Here is a 23,273-nt window from a genome sequence, read left to right as displayed (position 1 = left end):
AGCTCCCTGCTCTCCTGCTGTGAGCCCCGGTGCTGCTGGTTGCCTCCCATCAGGTCGCTCTGGTCCTGCAGATGCCGACGAGCCCTTCAGCACTCACTGGGGCCACGTTGGCCTGGCCTTCACTGGCCACATCTCAGGACAGGCTGATCCAGACCCTTCATGCCAGCCTGTGCTCTGCTCACTCTTCGTTGTGCACACGAGAGCTGGTGTGATTTCAGGTGGGAACTGAGGGAAAACTTAACTTTCCTTCTATGAGGAAAAGTGGGGATTTTTTTTCTGCTCTGACAAACCAGGACAGCCAACATGTGCGTGTCCTTTTCCACACTTTCCCCATGGAATAACATTTCACCGATAATTGACAGCGAGAGACAACGGTGGGTTTTCTGCGGAGACCCTCAGTGGTATTCCCCCACTGGGATCTGTTTGCTAATAGTGATAGATGAAGAGGAAAAGAGAAACAAGCTCAGCACGCAGATCAATATTTCTCTCCAAAAATGTTCCACCTGAACTTTTTCCCAACACGTTTCATGGGGAGGAAAAACGTCAAAATCTGAAAGTCTGCAGAACAGCTGGAAGGGCTCTTCCTCCTTCAACCAGCAGTTCAGATTTGCGAGGTTCGCAGGACTTTTCAGCTATTCTTTTTGATCCAGCAGCCAGGAGAGGGAGCTCGGCATCCTAGTCCCAGACTCCACTCGCCAAACATCGCTGAAGACAATGTTGATGATCCTTTTGTTCAACAAATAAAAGAAGTGGCCCACGAGGGAGCCGTGTTGGCAGCTGCTTTATAGGGACTGTGGGGAATTGTGGAAAATCAATGCTTGCCAAAGGCAAAATGGACAGTACCAGTGGAAGAAAACAAAAGTACCTATCAGGCTTCTGAGAGATTACTGCATGCAGAAGACCCGGTCTTGGAAAACTGGGGTGTCTTCAGTCCCCACAGCCATCAGCGGGAGCATCGAGCACTCGGTATCTGTCAGGAGCGGGAACAGTAGAAAAGCAGGAAGAACTCGGGACATTGGACATTTCTCACCAAAACCCAGAGGAAAGTCCTCTTGGTCAAAATTCTAGGTTCCCTTCCCAGAGCACGGGGGACTTGCAGTTCTCATCAGCCTCGTCAGGAGCAGCGGGGTATTCGGTGATTTCTGTATGTCAGTGTTTAAGTGTGGGGACAGTCACCTAGCTTTAGGTGTCAGAAAGTGAATGTTCAAAGCGTCAGAACGGAAATGGATTCCCAACTGTACTGAACATCAGTGGAAAGAAGGCACTTTAAAAATGGATAATTATTCAGTGTCAGCCTGCCACTGAGGCCAGGAATTTAGTGAGATTTGAAGGGACACATTTGTACAGATAAAAAGAGCCCTGTACTCCTAGCTCAAAACTTTCTGAGTTTAATGATGTCAGTTTAATCGGTTCTGATTAGCAGTGCTGTGATTCCTGGCTTTATTGGAAGTCTCATTTCTTTATTTCTTTTTGATGTTTAACATCCTCGGAAGAGCAAATTGTGGACCTGGCTTGGCCAACCTGCTGATGAATTAAAGATATCACCTGCAAGGATTTTAGAGGTGCTCCTCGATGCTCTTTCTGAAGGCCCCACAAACCCACAACCAGCCAGTTTCAACCCATGTAGCGCTGTTGTGGCCCCCCAGCCCAGACGTGCTGGCTCACCAGCAGCTGCTGATCTTGGGCATACCCTTTCATAATGCGTTTTGGTTTTTCTATTGCTCTTGTAAATGACCATGTTTCTATTTGTCCCTCTTCCCTCTTGTGTTCGGCGTGATGCCTCTGCCAGAGGACCTGTAGCTGTAGGCACAGTGAAGGAAACGCTCCACGTTGGGGAAGCTGAGAGGAAGAGGATGACTCCCTGGTGACCACGTCTCACCAGCCATTCCCAGAGCTGCTGTAACCACACAGCACAGGCTGGTCCATGCCCCAGATGTCGCCCATCATCTACCACCCGATTTGACTTTTAGGGAGTGGCAGATGATGTATTTCAGACACAAAGCCTTTAGGCACTAGCTTTGAGGTGCAAGGTTGTCCAGCCTGTTTCACTCACCCCAACTCCCGTAGTCTCACTGGGGTCAGTGGTGCCCCATATCATCCAAAGACCATCAAAGTTGTTGAGTCTGTCTCTGTTTCCTTCCAAATCCTGTTCGGATAAGAACAGTGCCTGGAAGGAAACCACAGCCTGCCTTATCCTGACAGATATATTTTCCCTTGGGCTAGAGTGAAAAAAAAGTTGTTTTGAGGGTGCCAGATGGGCTATGGAGACATCTTAACAATGCCTGCCATTAAATTATCTAGCTCTATTGCAGGATTGCTGGCACACAGGAGGCAGAAGCTTGCAGCTACGCCGCAGAGCCCTGCAGGGTCCAGCAGTGCCAAAGAGAGTGAGAGCACAGGCTGGGGGCTTTGGTCGTGGAGAGACAGCTCCTGAGAGAGCTCCTGGCTTGGGTGGTGACTGGAAGTCTCGGGTCTGTTTTTAAGCGAGCCAATCCCTTTGTTCTCTGTAAAAACTCCGTGCAGAATGAGAACATGCTCTCTCACTAAGTTTATCCAGCAAAACCACCGTATTTTGTGTTTTAACTACAGATCTTCCTTTGAGCAGTCCTTGCTGCGGATGAGCTGTTCTTGCCACTAAAAGTTTCCCGTTGCTGTGACATCTGATAGTGCTTATCGGGTGATTTCTTCCCTAGAACCCCTCCTAGATATCAAAAGATGGAGCCTCTTCACTGAGATCCTTCTGCAGGACAGATGTCTTCCCTGAAGCTTTCGCATTCAGGCATCAATAAAGTGAAAAAAGGAATCATGTACAAGTAGTTTTAAGATATTCGGCTCCTGGTTCCTAATGTTATGTGCTGTGTATTTCTGACCTGCAACCATTGGTGAATAATGCATAATCACGTCTTGTTCACTGACTTTCTCCTCTTTTTCTATGCTTGGGGAATGTCCCTAGCTGGTGACCAATTTCCTTGTTCGTCACTTGTACCCAGTCTCATTATCAGATCTTTGGATCCATCATGAATATTCAAAATCGGAGCGCGTTTGCAATTGGTCGGCTATATCACATGGCACATCTCTGTCTCCTGGTTGGAAGGATGCCCTGGCTGCCCTGTTGCCCATTCAAATAGAAAGTGTGCTTCCTGAGACAGTTCACACATTGACTTTGAAATTTGTTTCCCACAAACATTTGTCCTCGAAATCCAATTGCTTCGACGGCTGAAGAAAGCAGGCATAAAAGAAACATGGGCATTTATAATTGAAAGGGAAAGTCCTTAGCTTTGTTGAATCTCCTACCGGAGGTGCCAATTAGAGACGGCTGGAGTCTGGATGGAGACACCTGCCTATTCCTCCCCGGCTCATTTCGGGCAGGAGAGCAGCAGGCGTTTGCAGGTGCTGCCATGTTGGGTCAGGATTAGACCTGCAGCCTCAAAGCAAAAGTTGCATGAGTCCAGCTCCCCTGTCCTGAAGGCATCCAGGCCCCAGAACTTTTAGAAACTGAAAGGCTGGATTAAAACATCAAATACCAAGACAGTTTACAGATATAGCAACCAGAGGAAAAAAGAAAAAAAAAAAAAAACAAAAACCAAAACTCACAACAAAACCGACTGTACCAATACCATCACTGGGCACAGACAGCTCCAGATTTTGTAGCTTCCAGACAAAGTCAGCAGCAACCGTCAGAATCTGTGTTTCAAGTCCGACCTTCTGCTTTTATCTATATTTTAAACCCCACACAACGTATACAAGGTGAATGTTGCTGTTACAGTCAGAAAAGCCTAAATAATGGATGAAGAACAGAGGCTGAAAAAGGGGAGGTGGGGGGTGAGGTAAGAGAAAAAGAGAAAGAGAAAAAAAAGAGGAAGAGAAAAGCTTGAGGGAAAAAAAAAAAAAAAAAAAAAAAAAAGAGACAAGAGAAAAAGAAAGAGCCCTCCAAAATCAGAGGAGGCTGACACCATCGGTGGGAGCATTTTTTTTTTCCACTGCTGCGGCGGGGCACGCAGAGCATTGATCAGGGGCTGTTGCTGGAGCAGTTGCCATTTGCTACTCTCCAACCAGAGCCAAAATCGAGCAGCCCCTCTGCTGCCTTTGCCCATCCTCAGAGCTCACCTTCCAGGGGGCACACAAATACCCTCGGGAGGAAGGAACCAGGAGGGATCTGAATTTGGGAACGGTAAGAGAGGAAGGTTGGGCAGGGCTGTGCTGTACTCGGAGGTGCTAAAATATTAGCAGGATTGGGTCCTCTTCCACGGAGGTGGGGGGTGAGGGAAAGGGTTGTCCGTCATGGAAGCACAGATGGGCAACTGCCCAGGCCCCCCACCCTCTTCCAGGCAAGGGTAAGACAGGAACCCTTCTTTTGCAGTGGGCTGGGGGTGCTTTTTGCCTTGCCTCGCCTTCCCCAATTATCCACGTGTTCTGAGGTTCATGATTAAGAGGGATAAACCAGGACCTCAGATGCTGGACCAGGAGCATCTCTGCGACAAGGGGAGGTGAGAGAGCTTATTCGCCAGGCTTGGAGACAGCTGGCACATCCACAAATCTCCTCCTGCACTGGCCACCGCCGGGGCATTTCTTCCTGACACCACAACCTCAGTCCCCGCCGGGGCTCAGGTTCTGTGGTGGAAACTGCGGTCACAGCGGTGTGGCCAAGCTGAAGACATATCTCTGGGGGTATGTCCTCCCCGAGAGCTGTAACGAGGACAGGAAGGGGATAGCAGGGTGATTTCGGGGGGGGGTTGCTTTCACCCCTTAACTGCTTGTGACCAACAAGTGCCCTGGTTTGGGACAGCGTGCAGTAAATAAACCCAGCAGCTCAAATCCCCCAGCACTTCCCATGCCCACCTCTCTCCCTCGGCATCATACCCCTGAAGATCTCCTTTTATTCATGGGAAGGTTTCAGAGCTGACAAATTAAGGCCATGAGGGAAAATTGCTGTCTAATGAGGATTTTAGCAAAGGGAGCCATGAGGGCAGAAGGTCTTTGTATGGAAATGTTTGCCGGATGCTTTATTATTTCCATAAAAAGTTAATATGGAGGCAGAGATTGTGCTTTTGCAGTGGGACTTGGAGCACTGGGGAGGGATTTGCTTTTGGAAGTGTTTGGCTTCACCCGGATCCCTCCGAGGGCAATGAGCATCTATTGAGGTGATAACCTAGAGCAGAACGTAGACCCCTGAACAGGAGAGCTTTTTACTGAGTGAAATATTTGGAGTGGCTTGCAGGAGGCCCCCTTCCTCCCTCTCCAGCCCTCGGAGGGAGGCTGGCTCCAGCCCACGGGAGCTTACGAAGCAGAATGGAGCCATCAAGGCTTGGCGCAGAGGCAAGCTGCTTTTCCATTCCTGCAAAGTGCACAGTCACTCATTCACGACTCCCTCCCGGTTTGTTTTAAGTGGATCCTTGTATTCTCTGTATCCGCGCTCGCTTTCCAGGTGCTTGTTGTTTTTAAGGAGCGAGCTGCCTTGCTGGAGTGAAAGGCTGGGCTGGGAGCAGAAAGCAACTCCTTGCCAGTCAGCCCGAGCCCTCTCTCCTCCACGCACCCGCCTTTGGAAAGATGCCTAGGAGCAGGTTTTTATCAAATCCTCTGTGCTGGTGGTCATGGCTTCTAACATGCCAGTGACTGCCTGACTCCAATCTCGCCCGGCAAAAAGAGTACGATGCGCTGTGATCTGTCCCCAGCCACCAAACATCTCTGTGTCGTCAGTGCTTGGAAAAAGATAGGAAAAAAATAGCTGAAGCAGAGGTCTTCACAGGGATGGTCTGAAGACATCTGCTAGGGTCAGCTAGATAAACGTGGTAACGCCAAAAGGCCATAATTCTGCAGCTGGGATATTTATATTTATGGCCTGTCAGAAGAGCCTGTCTTTGCACCGTGAGGCTATTTGAGATGAAAAGATGACTCGTTTCAGTTTGCTCCTACTATGTCTGCAATTTCATAGAACTCATAAACCAGGGCTATCTGGGGTCAGCTGTCTGATTGTTGTGCCAGTATCAAATGGCACGAGAAGTGGGGAAGGTGGCCACGCGGGCGTGACTGTGGGACTGGGACACCAGCAGACACTGTAGCAGCCCCACGGTCAAGCTCATCCCGCTGCCCGATCTGTGATCTGTGTCTCTTGCAGATGTTCACACCTGCACAAAGGAAGCCTCATCTCATGGTGTAGACCCAAACCTTTCCTAATCAAGGGATTTTCTTGGCAGTAGGAAGAGCAGGGAAACATCAAGGTTGGCAAAATCGTAGGCGTGAAAGTTGGTCTGGAAGGACATTGATCCATCAGTCGAGGGAGAGAGATGTTCCCTCATTCATGAGTAGTATAGCAAGCCACGTCGATACGATACATTAGTAATAAATGGTGGGAGAATGGGAAGAAACAGCATGGCCAAAGGGGATACTCAGGTAAGAGTTCAAAATGCCTCTTCTGTCAGAGTCGTGTCAATCGGTTTCTTTAACGAGGCTTCAAAAAAAGTCTGTCTAGAGCATCTCAAAATCACTGCAGATCTCTGTAGCCATCAGAGCAAGTGCAGCAAAGGGGGGGGGGGTGTTATTTCTGCACCACCAGCCAGATTTGGTCCTTTTTAACACCACCTCTTGCCATGGGCCCACAAGCACAAACACCGGCAAGTCTATGACTGCAGCCCTGGGTGTGCCAGGGCGGCAGCACCAGCCCTAGGGTGGTCTCACCTCCGGGGTCAAGACATGACACTGCTGACAGATGCCTGTGGGAGCCGCTCCAACACTGCTTCGTAGTCAGCTTGAGATGCTCCAAGGCACGAAACAGCTGGAGAAGGAGTGTGAGACTGACCTGATGAAAGAGGCTCCTTTAGGGTTCTTCTAACCCCGCTTTATCTCCTTCCCTGCTCTCCAGCTGGGGACATGGCATCCTTTACTGGATTAGTTTCTGCTCCCATGGAAAACCCATGGCAAAGGATTCAAGACCTTGGCAACTCCACGAGGTGTAACCTGCAGCAGGAGAAGGCCAAGGCTTTCAGCTGAGCAACGCAACATGCACAAGGAAGGCTACCATGTTGGGAACAGCTACAGGGAGAAAAGGTCTTCTGTGGTGCTCCCTCATGAATCGAAGAAACTATCCACTATCATGGCTCTGATGGGGCCAAGTCCCTCGTAGGAAGACAGAAGTTCATGCCTTGCTTTCACACTCCTTTCCAACTTCCCTGTGTGCCAGCTCACCTCTTTCTGCACAGGGGAGAGGTTGGAAGCAGACCCTGAAAATTAACCTTGCTTCATCGTGTCAGCAGGACGTAGGATACTTCCAGAGCTGGACTGCACAGAACCAGACACAGTGGACTTGGGCATCACCTCTGAAAGCACAAAACAAGAGAGAAGCAAGAGAGGTGGTAGCTTGAGTTGTATCTCAGGGATGGGAAAAAGAGGGATTATTCCTACCTGCTGTGGAAGACCTGAAAGCAGGGAGTGAATCAGCCAGTCCATGTCTTTCCAGACCGGGGCTGTCCTCAGGCCTGATTTTGCTGAGGAGCCACCACAACAGCCCATTTCTCCCATTCTCGTCCGCACACAGAGCAGAGGGTATTAAAATTTGACACTAAATGACATGGGTTTGTCCAATGCAACAAAGGCAATTCAAGGCTTGGCATACACATGGTGTGTATAGTCAGGTGGCCAAGCTGAGCAGGGACACGTTGTTTTCAGGCTGTGAGATTTGAATGGCACAGGGTTTGTGAGTGGGAGGGACTTATTTAGATTGCATTATTGTTCAGTGATACCCAAAGCAAGAAAAAACTTTGATCTCCAGGTACTAGAAGTTTCACTCATCCCTCCCGCTCTCAATGTCAGAGCTATGGTACCAGAGAAGCTTAATTTGATTTCACAATCAACCTTCACCCAAACTGAGCTACAGGAACCATCCTCATCTCCGTCATAGCCCGTGGCCACGCAAATCCAGCTACACCTTGCACAGACACCTTCCCTGGCACCGCATGATGTCAAAGACCCTCCAGGGTTTGCTCATCATCGGATGAGTTTGTGCCCCAACGTGGGCCGTGGAGAGAAGGTGAGGGATGCAGGGAATTGGGGGCAGCAACCAGATGGTCTCCTCCGAGCCTCACATGGCTGCACAAGTACTGAACATACAGCGGGACCAAGGGACAAACAGGGGGAAAAGCAAAATCCCATGAAGGTGCTTGATGTGGAAGGGGCTGAGATAAGCTTTTGCATTGCAGGTAGTTGCCCACTGGAGGCTTTAGGCCAGCTTAAAGACAAATCTAGACATGGTGCCCTCCGTTAGAGCAAATAGGCCACTGAGAAAATGTGTAGGTATTTGCAGAAGCGAAGCCCACCGTGGGGTTCATCGCTGTTTTCATTTGCATCCCCATGGGCTTTCCACTGAGCAGGGGGAGCACTTGTGCATGGCCCAGCTTGCAGGGGGATCGATGCAAGGTGCATTCACCCAGCCACCCCGAGAGGACTTTGTGGCTTTGGCCCCTTTCCAGGCAGAGAGCTGGAACGTCATGGTCTAAACCATCGGCGAGCACACAGAGTAAACACCATTAACAAACAAACGGAGCTGCAGGCCCTGCAAGCAGCTCCTTAACCATTTGCTGGGAAGCTCTTGATCAGGTGAGAGGAAAATCCAGTGCATCTGCCCATGGATAAGGAAGAGAAGAGAATCTGGGAGCGACCTGGCCCATCTTCACAGCCTGCAAAAATCTGGTGAAGTCGGGAGTCACCAAGGGCCTGATGCAACATGTTGTCCTGCCAAGCTGTAGACTCAGTAGAAACCCCAAAAATGAAGTGAAGACAAGGCTACAAGCGGGGGAGCTGGCCTCGAGTCCCTGTTTAGGTTCAGGTCCCCCATGCATGTTTGGTGTGGATGATCCCGTTAAACATTTAAGTGCCACGATACCTCACTCTGAGCCATCTGATTCTCACAGATCCCAAATGCATGTTGGGCTCCCAAGTCCATGCAGGCATTCGGGCCCTGGAGAAGGGTGTCCTGGCGCGGTGGCAGGGTGAGACTCAGTGGAGAAGAAACCCCTCCCCAGGGTGGTATATGAACCCCACCTCCAGCGGAGTTTCAGTCAGGGACTCTGCTAAGCCTGCCCAGCTAGGACTAATGACGGGATACATCCTGACTAACATTATCTGGCAGGGGCTGAGCAGCACCCCTTGCTTTTCAGAAAGCACAGCAGCCGTCCCCTGCTATGCACTAGCCCAGCAGTGAAGGGCACGGCGGGGTGCTAGAGCCAAGCTCTGCCTCAGGGGCCACCCAAGGGGCAGCTCTGGTCCCCAAAACGGTTGGTGCGAGCGCTGCGCAGAGCCTGAGGGACAAGGGGCAGCAGGGCCCGGGTGTGAGTGCTGCTGAGGAAGCAAGCTGGGTGGTTTGCAAGGGGACGAAACCCGGGAGAGGGAGCCTGGAGAGGACCTTGCTTCAGACTGAGGGAGATGCCTTCGCTCAGAGCCGTGCACGGGGTGCTGCTGGCCCAGAAAAAGACTTGCCCTGGCAGAGCTGGCTGATGCTCAGACCTCCCCAGCTTGCCATCTCCTGCTCCATGCAAGCCACCGGGCGGGAAGGGCCAGGCTTGTCTGGGGCTGCAGGGTGCAAAGTTCATCCTTCTGGAAAAGGAAGGCTGCGGAGGAAGGACAGACAGACAGACAGATCCTCTCCTCTCTCTTTGGGGCTCTTGTCCACCCTGCTCAGAAGTAGGGTCAAGCCATATTTAAGGAAAGCAGGCAGTGAAGTAAGAGCGGCCACCTGAGTGCAAGGTCTGGGCCCTGAGTGCTGGTTTTGATCACTGGTTTTCCCGCTCTCTGAAATCTTCCTGCAGTTGGAATAAAGTCCCTTCCGGGGGTTTGGCAAGTCCCCTGAGAGCTGCTCCACCCCGGCTCATCCCCTCGCCTGTGGGGTGGTGAGGGCAGGTCACCCCTTGTCCTCCTTCGCTTCTGAAGGACTCCAAATCGCTTGAGGATTTTAATGAACTAACGTACCAGTTAAGCAGCTTCTCAGGGCCAGTGGAAGCATCAGCCACCCCCCCACCTCCGTGGAAGGGCCACTGCTGTGTCTGTGGGGCCAAGCAGACCAAGCGCCCTCTCCCTAGCTTGGCAGAGGTGATCCTGGGGAGAGGGATGGAGGACCTGCGTCCCAAGAAGGGCAGGACAAGTGGCCTGGACATCCCTTCAGGGTTGTCCCCACTGGGGTGGCTCGGGTCTCCGGAGCTCAGGCTGCCAGACCCGTCCGTGCAGGGGCCCCAGGCCAACATGCTCGCCCAGAGCCGACCCTGCAAAGGCACTGCGAGGTCTGTGAGAGCACTGGCCGACCCCCCCCCAGCAGCAAACACGGCTCCGTGGCCCCGGGGGGGGAGCGCAGGGGGCGAGCCCGAGCTTGGGAGGCACCACGGCCCCTGTTTCAGGCTCTCTGCAGACTCAAGGGGAGACTCTGCAGACCCGGTCTTGACGTCTTCGCAGTAAACGCTTCACCTAGAATTTCGCTGTTGGAAACGACGAAGCTGAGCTATTGAACTGATCGCCATGCTCCCCTGAATTCAATAATTGGAGGCCATAGGCAGAGGCCACAACGCCTAAGCTTTAATTGAACCTTTGCTCTCAGCAAGGCCCAAAGAGCAAGGCCCTACAGAGGGACCTTTAAGGTTTCCTTAATTTAACCAAAATATCCTGCAGCCCATTTAACAGCACATTATGAAGTTTTATCATAAATAATTAACACTGAACTACAATTGACATTATGAAGCATGTGGCTGGCTCAGTTAGTATCGTTACAACAGCCAGTCATTCACAGGGGAGATGCACAGCCATCACGGCCAAAATCAGGCACTTCCCCCGGCAAGAGGAGCGCTTAATGCAGCTGCTTCTGGTGCCGAGCACGGCAGCTGCTTAACAGCGCTCTTCCAGACACAGAGCGAAGGAAAACACCACGTCTAAACCGAACGGCGGGGTCGATCTGGGGCGGCAGAAGGTCAAGAGCCTTTGGCCAGGACTTGAGGGTCGGGACGTCACAGGGACGAGTCCCTAATTGTGCCTGAGCCTCTGCCCTCCTCCGGGCTGGTGCAGCAAAGTGCCGGCCAGCGTTTTGTTTTGACGGGAGTCCAGCTCTCGGGCGAGAGGCCAGCTTGCTCTTCTCACCGCTCGCAGGCACTGACAGCTCCCGGGAGCTCCTGCTAGAAGTCAGGGCTGGGGGTCCATGCCCAGACACCGGGACCCTGCTCCCCCCCCCGGGGCCCAGCAGCCACCGCCGACACTCCAGAGGGTCAGAGGGACTCCCAGAGACCCGGCTTTTGGCAATATCAGCACCGCCTGGAATGATTGCCTCCGTTTCAAGGTATCTGAGAACAAAATTTGATCCGGGGCTCAAAGTTTCCCGAGGGAAACCTATACCTCGTAAGCTGGTGTCACAAATAGACTGGCCACTCCTCACCCCCCCTGACTCACGGCAGAGCTCCCCGAGCCGTGGGGAATACAACTCCGCATCTCCATCAGCTTCCCCCCCCCCCCCCCGACGCCCTCGCCCCCCCACCCCTCTCCCCGGCTGGTTCGCACCCCTCGGGGACACGTCCCTGTCTGCCCACCTGCCTTTACACCAGAGGAGACAGCAGCACAAAGGTAACAAGCAGAGGGGGCTGCACCCGGTGATGAATTAGTCATGGCCAAAGCACTGACCCCGTGTCCTGCTGATCCGGCCGGCTGTACCGCGCAGCTGTTGGGGGCTCTGAACAGTTGCAGAGCAGAAGATTCCCATGGTTTTGGCTACGGAGAGCATCTAGAGCTGATCCATCCCCCCCCCCCTCGCCCCACAGCCCCCTCCTTAAGCTGTGCCTTTTAATAAAGACATCCAGACAGCACGCTTGAAAAGCTCGCTTAGATCTGAACCAAACAGCACAGCGAGGGTGAGGGAAAAAAAAAAAAAAAAATCCATGCGAGAAGCCGGAGGTAGTCAACCCTCCCGTACGCCGGCTGCGGGGGAGAGGCAGAGAGCTGAAACTGGGCACGAGGCGCTGAGCGGAGCGGTTTGAGAGGGAGAAACCCGGGCAAAGATGCTCGAAGCATCTCCGGGAAAAGTCAGCAGAAGGCATGAGCCCCTGGGCTGTGCTGGCGCGCCGCGGCGGGGTTTGGGTCTCTCGTGGGGGAGGCTGGAGCCCGGGACCCCCTCGGTGTCTCCTCGCTGTCGGGTGGGTCCCGGTTTGTCGGGAGGTGGGAGAGCACCGAGGCCAGGCACGGCGAGCATCCGCGGTCCTGCCGGCAGGAGATGGAACCCCCCCACACACAAGGATGCGGGCGTCCCCCCACACCAGGAAGGCTGGGTGGGTTTGGGAGGGAAACAGCCCTCCCCTCTCAGCTCGGGTGACACGCTCAGCCTGGGACACGCTGCCAGCATTTCCCAGGGGATGGGCTAGTCGAGGGTGGCCCACGTGTGAGAGGGCAGGTGGCCAGGACTGGGGGTCCTGCCCGGGGAAGAGGGAGGAGAGGAGAGCAGAAGAGATGATGGAGGGAGTGGAGGGAGAAAATGAAAAGTCGAGTACGACAGGGACCAGACTCACCCGTGGTGTGCCTCAGAGCGAGGAACGGGGCATCCAAAATTACATTAACTGATTTAGGTGACTGCAGGAAAGCAGCAGTCCTGCCCCAAACTTCCACTCCCACCAGAGGGACCCTGGCCCAGCTCTCCATTCATGCTTTAGTGTCGGCAGCGCACGGCTGAAAAGGGGACAATGGATTTGCCGTTCCTGATCTGAGGATCCTGAATGCTCATCTCCCTCGGGACCCCAAGGTACCTAAATTTTGATAAACCACAGGAGAAATGCTGCTCTGAGTGTTAATCTTGGTGTTAGGAACTAATTCAAAGTCTGGATAGATAACAAGACTCAGAGTGGGCAAAAACGTGTGGTGGACACCCCCCCCCCCCCCCCATCACATTGCAAAGGCCAACAGGCGTTTGAGTTGGGTGCTCTGTTTTAGGGGGGAGACAAACGTGGCTTTGCTCCACTGTTTAGCCAACGGTAACGTGCAGAGAGGCTGGGAAGTGCTTTCCTGGAGCTGGTGAAGAATGAGGCAGAGTTTCTGCTGACGAGCTGGAGACAAGGGTTGCGGTGTACCTCGCTGAAAACACGCTCTGCAAAACAAACTCCCTCTGATTCGCAGGTAGCAGTTGGGTAGTCACAGAATAGTTGAGCAAGATTTTGTACAAGCACACGTGCTTTTTTTTTTTCTTGTGTGAAACAGAAAACCTCCCTTGCCTGGTATAAATAAAACATCGCCCTTAGTTGACATTTTCATATTTCTCACAGAGCTCTTATTTTCCTATAACTGCTGGAAAAGTTGGTGAGGTGCTGCAGATGAAATATAGATTTTTATCTCTGATCTCTCTACCTCCAGGATCCCCAAGTTTCTGATATCCCCTGTGAGCTTCCCTACTCTCTGATTCACCCAGTGATCCAAAGCCGGATCCCACAGCGCTTCCTTAGAGCTTATGGCTAAAGATGGGGGACTGTTCCCACAGGGCTTCAGCAGGACTGCTGGTGAGCAGAGGGTTTTTCCTGTAGGCGAGGGTTGGTGAGATCAAGACCTTGGTCTTTGCATGGGAAAAGCACAAAATTAAATTTCTGGAAGTATTTCTTTAACACCGATTTTTTAAAAAAAAAATAATAACACTTGTAGGATCCCTTATTGTCACTGGGATGAGCGTGTGGATCATGGAGCTCTATTTTTGCATGCTGGAGCTGAAGCTGCTCATACTGCAGGCAGACTGAGCGCCCCAAGTCCTCATTTTGGTAACAGAGCGAAGGAAACTCAGAATTTGGTCCTTGGAAATGCAAACCGGGAGATACCTCCGGGGCGAGTGCCAGCCAGCTTTTTTTCTGCTGCTTTCTGGAGCTCCCACCCTCTTCTGACCAGACTGAGCGGAAAGTGGCCCAATTTCTGCAGCGCAGATGAGGTTCCCGGGGGCGCAAACGCTGAGGTCCGTGAGTATTTGCCCAGGTCTGCGTGCCAGGCTGCAGTAACGCAGCCCAGCCCGGCCACCTCGGCTTGCCCCGGGCATCCCCCCCTGCCCACCGAGATGTTTCCTCCTCTCTTCTGCTCAGAGCAAGTCCCCAACCTACCCCTGCCACTGACCTCGTCCGACAGCACAGAAGGACCTTTCCTCACCTGGTGTGGCCGAGCTCCCGCTGGAAGATACAACGCAGGGCCCGATGCTGCGCTCCCTGCTCAGCCAAAACCCCCAGCAGCTTCCCCGAACTGGGGGCAGGACTTGGCAGCAGTGAGCAAAGAGCACGGGCGGGCTCACGGCCCGACTGGGGGCTTGGTACTTGCGAAGAGCCATGGATCTGGTGGGGAAGGGGGTGAGGGTCCTGCCCGCTCCCCTACCCTGCAGTCAGCCAGGGGCTTTGCCCCATGCAACGCCCTGCCCCATTTCCCAAATTCTTTGGTTCCCCCTTGAGCCCGGCTGTCCTCCTCCCCGCTCGGGCACCTATGAAGCCTTTAATTACTGCTTTGCTCCTTTTTCCCCTGTAGTGGAACAGAGCCTGCTTCAAGCACGGGCCTCTTTAAAAATACATCTGCTCTGCGCTGCACTAAAACACATAGAATAATAGAAGAGAGTCCGTCAGCAGGGGCACCCTTTACCTGGATGGCTTTCAAAGGCAGGAATCTTTTAAAGAACATGGAGCATTTTCTCTCCTCCAGACCCGAAGCTGAGCGCAGAGCTGTGACGTGCTAGCAATATTTGAACGAGGGGGGTTCACGTATCCCCACTCTGGCGGCCGGGCTGGTTGCAGCCGCACGCGTGTTAGTCTGGAGTTATCCCTCCGGGATCGGGCAGTGCCTCTTGCTGTTACTGGGGGATGGCTGGTCCAACAACCTTCCTTGGCTTGTTTCCCATCCCGGCAGGGAAATCAGCCCCCGTGGCCGGGGGAGAGCTGTGCTGGCCCCATTTGCTACAGCTCAGGAGCCACAGCCGGTCCCTGTGAAACAAAGTGAGGTGAAAGGGACCCGGTGCAGCGTCGCAGCCGTACGCCATCCTATATATTGCTTTATTCTCAAAGGCGAAGGAGGGACAGTGCTTCCTCCAGGATCTCTTTAAACACCTCTGCCTTTGCCTGGAGTTACCAAACTCAAGTTCAGCAGAGCACGGATAACTTTAAACACGTTGCTGCGCACTTTGGTGGGCGGCGGCATGGACACAGTAGCCTGGATTATTTATCTATATGCTCAATTTATCTAGGTGCCCAAATTCTTAGAGGGTCTTGGCTTTTATATCAGGAAAAAAAAAAAAAAAAAAAAAGAGGTATAAAAGAGTATGGCATGGAGCTAAACAGCTGGGAATTGAGCATGGTATTGCAAAAGAGATCCTTGCTAGAGGGTGACACACCAGCTCCCAGTGCTCGCTGGGCAGAGCTCCAGCAACCGATGTCTGAGAGCTGCAGCAGCCCAGAACTGGTGGGCACCTCTCCTCAGGAAGCCTTGGCAGCACCAGGGGCAGGGCTCGTCTCTGCCATATCCCCACTGATAGGGGTGTCCAGCTGAGCTGGTCGTTCAGCACCTTTGTAGGCTTTCAGGGGAGGAAGATGCCTCTGGAGCACCAGCCGCCTGCCCCACCTCAGAGGTCGATGTCAGAAGGAGATGAGCTGCACCGCAGACTCCTTGGTTCCTCTCCACTGGCCATAACTGGAGCCTAGAGGTCTACAGTCCTGCTCTGCAGCCCCCCAGACGCATGTCTATCAGGGCTCAGCTCCCCGGTGAGTTAGTTTAGTTACCTGTGGTTTGAGTTCCCGGGATGTCCTGGGGAAGGGGGAAGGCCTGGCCCACCCCACCCAATCCACCAGCGCGGAGGTGGGTTAGGAACCAAGCCCTACGAGGTGGCCACCCGCTTCTCCTTGAGCTCTGGGCCAGCATCAGCGGTGGGCGAGCAGGAGCCCTTAGAGGTGGCCTTGCTGCCAAAGCGACAGGTTTGGTCAATCTCAAGGCTAGCCTATATATCAAAGCTCAAGTGGAAAAAAAAAAAAAAAAAAAAAAAATGTATGGTGAGAGCTGAGTGTCCAGTCTGATCAATACACCTTTCATTTAATGTTATTTCAGCTCTAGGGTCATGGGACAGGGGTGTCCTTTGCCTGTGCCCAGGGCACCCCTGTGTGTGCCCTTTGCCTTCTGCCAGAGCTCTCACTGCTGCCCTCGCCCTGGCCTCACCCCCCCCCCCCGGCCTCCCCCCCGTGCAAAGTGGGCTGCAAAGAGCTTGAATTTGGGTGCTGGTTACCTTCCCAGCTTTTGCCTGAGCGCTGGAGGTGAGACCCCCGAGGAGGGACGGCCGGGGAGCCCCGCAGCCTCTGGGGTGGGCTCCCCCCACCCCACCCCTGCCCCCCCAGCTTTGCCCCGGCCGTGGCACCCCGGCGAGCAGCAGCGAGAGCCGGACAGACAGCAAGAGGCAGGACGGTGGCTGGGATGTGGCCCCCGGGGCTGTCCTGTCCACCCCCCCCCCCCTCGCCGGGAAGGACCAGCAGCTTGTCCCCGCCGGGTGCCCAGGAGGTGGCTACTGAGGAGAAGGGGGTGGGCTGCAAAATGGGCCCTTCTCCACCCCCCCCCCCCTCCCAGCTCACCCCCGCCGTACACCCCGCAGCCTCGCACCCCACCGGGGCGCAGCTGGAGCAGGGGCAGGATCGGTCCCTCAGCCACCTCCTGCCCAGTTCCTCCCCCCTCCTCCCGCGGGTGTGATGAGCTCGCCAGGCCTCATCACCGCTCCCGGAGCCGCTGCCCACCCTTCGGAGCCTGCTGGCCATGGCTCCTTGGCCGGGGTTGCCCCATCCTTTGTGCCGGTTGCCAGCTGGACGCCCCCCCTCACCCCCCACCCCCCCCACCCCAGCCCTTACCTGGCAGCCCGGGACCGGGGTTTTGCTCCCCCCCAGCCCCTCTCCGGCTCCCGAGCCCAGCGCTTTGCATTTGTGCCTGGGAAATAACCGACTCGCCTTTTTATGATCGCGGGTGATAAATATTGCATCGCTCGCTTTTGCAAACTTTTCAGAGCGGGGACAGAGCGGCACCCGCGAGCTGCCGCCACCCGGCGCCGACCCCCAAACCCACGCAGCGACCCCCCCCGGCGCCCCTCACCGCACCCCGGACAGGGCTGGGGGGGGGGGGGTGTCTCTAATTTGGGGAGGGGGCGCCCGGGGGGGTGCTGCTGCGAGGCAGGAGCAGCGGCAGACGGGAGTGGGTTATGTCTGCGAGGGAGCTGGGAAAAGGGGGGGGGGGGGGGGGGGGGGGGGGGGGCCGAGGAGGTGGGGGTAGGAAAGCGAACAGGGCCCTGCTAATGCTGCGCGGAGCTGATTCTCCAAGGCCCCCCCGGGCAGCACTCAGCATCCAGCCTTCATTAAAATTTCATCGCCAGCACTTGGCCAAGGTCTATTTATGAAAATGCGCTTTTCGCTTCATGGAAAAAACAAGAACGGAGCGGAAGAACAAAGGCGGGGAGGGGGGTTTGTGAGGAGCCCCAGGAATAGAGCCGGGGGGCCGGGGGGGGGCCGGGGGCTGCTCCCGTTCCCACGGTGCAGGCAGGGCTCTGCCCTGCTCCCCCGGGGGAAGCAGCTCCCCCGACAGTTATTTCGGGCGCTGCACAATTTTCCCTCTTTTCAGGTGTTTGGGTTTTTTTTTCAGTTGTTGGCTATTTTTTTGGGTCTGGGTTTTTTTTTTTTTTCTTCTGTAAAAATCTGCAGATTCGGGAACCACTCTGTGCCACCGCAGGGCTCCGGCTGTCAGGGTGCAGCATCGCACCCCCGCTCCCCCCCCCCCGCTCCTCCCGGCTCCTTGCCTTTGGATATTTCCCCCCCCTCGAATAAGTTTCTAAAAAAAAAAAAAAAAAGAAAAGAAAAGAAAAAAAGATTAACAAAACAAACAAAAAACAAACAAACAAAACCCCGAACAAACAAACAAAAAACCAAACCGACCAACCAAAAAACCCCAAACCCCTGGAAAATATCACTTTATTTTTCTGGCGCACCCGCTGGGGCGGGGGGACACCCCGCTCCCCCCGCTGCCGAGCGGCTTCGCTTCCTTCCCGATGCGATCGGCTGCGGGAAACGAAACTCGAGGCTGAGCAGAGCCGGGAGTTAAAATATCCCTTTGTGAGCCCGTCTCGAGTGGCAGCGCGGCGGGGCCCGGAGGGGGCCCCCCCGGGAAGGCGAAGTGGGGGGCGAGGGGCTCAGCCCGGCCCCGCAGTCGTTTGCGGCAGCGCTTCCCCCCCCCCCCCCAACAGACACACACAACGGATTTAACCCGTGGGAGCCTCGTCCCGGCTTCAAAACAAAACCCACCCGTGGAGCGACACGCGGGGCTTCGAAACACGCCGAGTTTGGGTTGGGTACCGGGTGGGGAAGGGGTGAAACCCCTCTACACACCCCGCTCCCTCCTCCCCGGCTCCAGACCCGGCCGGCGGGGCTGAAACCCCACGAGTGACCCGGGGCGACCCCCCCCCCGCGCCGTCCCGCGTGGGGAAGGGCCGCTTCTGCCCCGCGTTTCGTTGCTTTTCGTTTCTTTCCCCACGAAGGAAGAAGGAGCGAGTGTGTGCGCGTCCCCCCCCCCCGCCGCCCCTTACCCCGACAGGAGCCGGCGGCCGGAGGCGGCGGGGATGGGCTGGGGGAGCCCCCGGGGAAAGGGGGTCCCCGGCCCGGGGGGGTGGGGGGGTCCCCGGCGGCCGCAGTAACTCCAGGAGGCAGGAGGGTGAGGTAAAACGTGCATGATTTATTTGAAATGCTGCAGCGTACACAGACACCAAATTTCATTCAGCACACACACAGCGAAACGAAATCTTGTTTAAATTTTTCTTTTTAAAAAAAAAAAAAAAAAAAAAAAAGGAAACGGAGGCAAATTTCTCTATTAAATATGCAAAGGAAAAAAGAAAAAAAAAAAAAAAAAAAAAGAGTATTCTTGCCGTAGAAAGTGCAGAGTTCACTATTTGCAAAGGCAGCCGCCTCCGCGGAGCGCCGGGCCGGGGCCGCCCGCCCATCCCCGCTGCCTCGGGCCGCTCCTCGGAGCCCCAATGACTTGATTGTCGAAGCGTAGGATATTTTTTTACAGTGAAATCATACGGATATCGAACAGTTGTAGTGAAACCAAAGCAAAATAAATAATTTTCCCCGAACAAACCGCGACTCCAGGGACGTGCCAAATTTTTTTTCTTTTTTTTTTTTTTTTTATTCTTTTCTCTTTTTTTATTTTTTTATCCTTTTTTTTTTTTTTTTTTTTTTAATTTAGCCGATGAGGTAGAAACAGAAACGTTATTGCAAAAATGCGAATGGGTTTGCTGAGGGCAGGGGAGAGCGAACAAAACCATGCAAGCGTGTGTGTGTGCGCGTGTGTGCGCGGGGACCCTGGCAGCGGGCACGGGGAGCACAGCCCGGCACCTCCATATTTACAGCCCTCCGGGGCGGCTTCGGAGCTCATTTTCTTCCATATTTGTTTTCTTTTTTCTTTTTTTTTTTTTTTTTAACCTTAATTTTTTAAAAGAAGAGGACCGGGCACAGAGGAGCAAGCGGTGCCGTGGCCTCCGCCTGCCCAGCTGAGGGGCTGCAACAAAACCCACCAGGTTTTCGCTGCTGCTGCCGTGACTCCGGGCACCCCAAAACTCCCCCCTTAGACCTTTCGTTTTGTCTTTTCATTTTTTCTCCATCTTTTCTCCAGTTTTACCTACAAAAGCAGTCTGTACCAGTCACAACAGTGGGGCCGCTTCGCCCGGGGGTGAGGAGCCGGCACCAAACTGTTCGCTTTGCTTTGAGTGGGTTTCCCTTTTTTTTTTTTTTTTTAGGTTTTCCTTTTTTCGTTGTTTTCCAATTTTATTTTTCTTTTTAAACCAAAAAAAAAAAAAAAAAAAAAAAAAAAAAAGCCAAGAACCCCCCCAGCCTTGCCCGTGGCGGCGGGGCCGGGACCGTGGTGGGCTGGTTACGGGGGCAGGTGCTCCCCCACCACTGCCCCCCCCCCCCCCCATTCTTCAGTAGGTGGCAGAAAATTTCATCCTTTTCTGCTTCTGTCTCTGATTGCAAAACCAGACCCGCACCACGTTCTTCTTCAAGTCTAACTTCTCGGCGATGGCGGCGATTTTCTCCGAGGAGGGTCGCGGCTGCACGGCGAAATAGGCCTCCAGCGACCGCTTTTCGGGGGCGGCGATGGAGGTGCGCTTGCGTTTCTTGTCCCCCCCCGTGTAGATCTCGGGTTTGGTCATTTTTTCCCTCTGGGCCCGCTCGGCCTCCTCCAGCCACGCTTCTAGGATGGGCTTGAGGGCCACCATGTTGTTGTGGGACAAGGTGAGGGACTCAAACCTGCAGATTGTGCTTTGGCTAAGGCAGCCCACCCCCGGGATCTTCAGGTTGGCCAACGCGGAGCCAACGTCCGCTTGGGTCACCCCCAGCTTGATCCTCCGTTGCTTGAACCGCTCGGCGAAGGACTCCAGCTCCCGGGGGTCCGTCTCCGTCTCGGGGCCGGAGATGACAGCGTGGGAAGCGAGGCCGTGGGGGTGGGACATGTTCATGGGTTGGGAGTGATGGGCCATGTGGTTGATGGCCGACATGTGGGAGTGAGGGTGAGAAGGTGTGGAGCCCACGTCCGGGCCCGGCACCCCTCCGAGCGGGAGGGCAGAGTTGAGGTGGTCCAGCAGCTCGCCGTCCAGGCCCTGGGAGGACTGGTGGTGGTGGTGGTGGTGGGGATGGTGCGTGGTCAGCACGGACGGGTGGTGCAGGTGGACGGAGGACGAGGTAGGAGTGCAGGACACGCTGCTCATGGTGTGGTAGGTGGCATCCGGCTTGAAGGGGTGGGTTTTCTGCGATACTATATCCACAGCGGCCAGAGCCTCAGCACCCCGCAGCAAGGTCTCGTCAAAACCCGCAAAAATGTTACCCTGGATCTGGACGGGGGATGAAAGGGGGGGGGGGAAGCAAAAACAAACCGAAAGACCGGGAGAGGATTAAAAGGAAAGCCGCGTTCCGGAGATCCCGCTCTGCCCCTCCAGCAGCGCCTGGGACGGGGGAGGTGACCCGAGTTCAACCCGCTCCCCAAATCAAAGGAGGAGTAGGAGGAGGGTGCCGGAGCCTGGGCACCCACCCTTCACCCCCCCCGGGGGGACCTCCCCCCAAAAAAGCGAGCAGCCGCCGAGGGGGCCGGAGCCGCGGGCGGCCCGTGGAGCCTCCGCTCCCCCGGATGGCACGGCGGAGTCGGGCAGGACGGCAGCTCCATCCCAGCCCCTCTCCGCGCCCCCCCGCGCCGGGGCACGGACACCCCCCAGCCCGCCGGACCCGGAGAGACTCCCCCCCCCCACCCCCCCACACCCCCCTTCCCAAAACCCAACAGCAACCCCAACCCAGACGGAAACCAGCGGTTGGTGAAGTTGGGGAAAGCGCAGCGCGGTCGGAGGGTGCGGACCCCACCCCACCCCACCCCACGCCAGCCTCTCCCTCCAAACCCCTCCAACCCGGGGAGGGGGGACCCCCGGCGCGGTGGCCCCGGGGCTTACCTGGGGGGCGGGCAGGCAGGCTCTGCGGATGGCTTCGGAGCTGGTGTGCAAGTGGGGGTACTTGGGCTCGTGCAGGATGGGGTGCATGCTGAACGCCTGCTTGCTGTTCATGGACATCATGGTGGGAGAGGAGCGGGGCAGGGCAGGGGCGCTCCGGGCAGCCCGGCTCCGGGGGCGCGGTATTGTCTGTCTCCTCCGCCCGGCATCAATAGCATTATAGCCCGGCCCCCCCGCCCCCCCGCCAGCTCATTGGACGGGTCTCGGGAGGCACCTCCCACCGCCCTCCCCCGGGCAGTGAGCTCACACACCCCCCCCCCCGGCTGTAACCCCCCCCCCCCCAAACTAACGGGGGTTAACCCCCACACCCCCCCGGCCCGGCACTGAGCATCCCCGGGGGGGCCGGGCCGCTGCGCCGCTCTCCCTCCCGGAACCCCTCTCCCCGATTCCACACCCCCTCCCCGTGTCGCGGGGATGGGGGGGGGGGGGGTGTGGGGGGTCTCTCCGGGTTCCCTCCAGCCCGCACCGGCAGCGGGGGGGAGGCGGGAGGCACCGGCCGGTGCTCGGCTCGACCCAACCCGGCCCGCGGCTCCGGGCTGGGATCCCCCGGGGGGGGTTTGGGGAGAGCAAAGCAGACCCGAGCCCGGGTGCGAACCGGAGCCTTCCCGCCCCCTCCTCCCCCTCCGTGAAGGGAATGAGTACCTGGGCTTACAAACCATAAAGAACAATGCAATAAGGAAAAGTTTCACCAACTTTTTTTTCTTTCCCCCCCCCCCCCCCCCCCTCCCCATCTCAATGAAGCCACCTGGCTCCACTACCCAAATCCTCCTGCCAGCGCAGTGTCCCACAGGCTCCACATCTGTCTGTCTGTCTCTCTGCAACCTCTCCATCCTCCTCACTCTGGCCCATCGCTGCCTGTCTCTCCCTGACAGCCTCTCTGCCTCCGCACTTACCCATCCAGATGAATGTCCGTGCAGCCCGCTGCCCACGGTGTTTCCCCCCCTCTCTGCCACCAAGCCCAGATCCTGTCGCTGCAAAAAAAAAAAAAAAAATTAAAAAAAAATGTGGGGGTGAATTCTGGTGGCTGTGTGTTGGTTTGGGGTGAGGGGGGGGCACTGACAGAGAGGGGGACGGTGTCTGTGGGGTTGATGGAGGACAGGAGGGAGCTTGGTCATGCTCAAGAGCAAATGTCTCCTCAAGGGAGCAGCGGGTGTTTATCCAGCCCAGAAAATCCAGTCAGTCCAGTAAGGACAATTACACACGGTGCAGGTGTTTTAGGAGTCGGGGTTAGTCCCAGTTCTCCCGGCCCCTTTCCCACTCACCCTCTTCTCTACAGAGCCGGCACTTGGCTTCCTCTGAGACATCCCTTCTCGTGGGGATCCTGCCGGGGGACCGTGGGTCGGATAGGGACAACAAGAGTCACGAGGAAAGGAAAATCCTCACCTAATCACAGCCTTACCTGAGAGGCTGAAGTGTCCCCCAAAAGATGGGTCTTAGGCTCTGGATGTGCAAGGGAAAAGGTCAAATCCAGCGACAGGAGACTTTGGAAGAAACCAGCACCATGTGCGTTGCTGCCCGGGTTCAGGCAGCGAGCGGCTCCCTCAACTTGGACCCGCGTCGCACGTGGCTTGTGCAGGGGGATGGGGGAGAGGCCCCCGGGGGGCTGAATCCCCACTCTAGAACCATCTGCTTGGGGGAAGAACTGCATCAGCGCTCAGGTGCTGCCAGGAAAGCCCTGTCCCCGGTGGCCTGAGAGACGGGAGGGTGTCCATGGGCCAGCCCCACGCACCACGGGCCAGCCAGACCTGCC

At 55.5% G+C, this 23,273-nt stretch overlaps 1 protein-coding gene and 1 long non-coding RNA gene across 3 annotated transcripts; both read right to left on the bottom strand.

Moving 5' to 3' along the window:
- Positions 1–12,270: 12,270 nt before the first annotated feature.
- Positions 12,271–16,881, bottom strand: LOC122154842. The gene is made up of 3 exons (XR_006166970.1): positions 16,842–16,881; positions 14,605–14,942; positions 12,271–13,093 (listed from the first exon to the last, which is right to left on the bottom strand). It is a non-coding gene; the product is annotated as an uncharacterized LOC122154842 (long non-coding RNA).
- A 2,934-nt stretch (positions 16,882–19,815) lies between these two features.
- LOC116963292 (brain-specific homeobox/POU domain protein 3) lies at positions 19,816–23,034 on the bottom strand. Of its 2 annotated transcripts, XM_042807304.1 has the most exons (4): positions 22,923–23,034; positions 22,417–22,494; positions 21,467–21,569; positions 19,952–20,860 (listed from the first exon to the last, which is right to left on the bottom strand). In XM_042807304.1, the coding sequence occupies exons 3-4, from the start codon at positions 21,551–21,553 to the stop codon at positions 19,952–19,954; spliced, it is 996 nt and encodes a 331-aa protein (XP_042663238.1). In that variant the 5' UTR covers positions 21,554–21,569; positions 22,417–22,494; positions 22,923–23,034. The 2 variants fall into 2 exon arrangements, with proteins under 2 accessions (XP_042663237.1, XP_042663238.1); XM_042807303.1 differs by lacking the exons at positions 22,417–22,494; positions 22,923–23,034 and having other exon boundaries at positions 19,816–20,860; positions 21,467–21,648.
- Positions 23,035–23,273: the final 239 nt, after the last annotated feature.

The sequence above is a fragment of the Tyto alba genome, unplaced genomic scaffold (assembly GCF_018691265.1).
Source record: "Tyto alba isolate M040663 unplaced genomic scaffold, T.alba_DEE_v4.0 Super-Scaffold_5, whole genome shotgun sequence".
Lineage (NCBI taxonomy): Eukaryota > Metazoa > Chordata > Aves > Strigiformes > Tytonidae > Tyto > Tyto alba.
The sequence above is the reverse complement of the archived record's forward strand: the minus strand, read 5'-3'. Positions and strand labels throughout refer to the sequence as shown.

What these genes read in the sequence shown, in the direction of transcription:
- LOC116963292 (XM_042807303.1), bottom strand. Translation starts at nt 21,586, where the DNA reads ATGATGTCCATGAACAGCAAGCAGGCGTTCAGCATGCACCCCATCCTG. An exon ending in CCTGCCTGCCCGCCCCCCAG is followed by an intron (nt 20,861 to 21,466) that starts GTAAGCCCCGGG and finishes TCCCCCGTCCAG; the next exon opens with ATCCAGGGTAACATTTTTGC.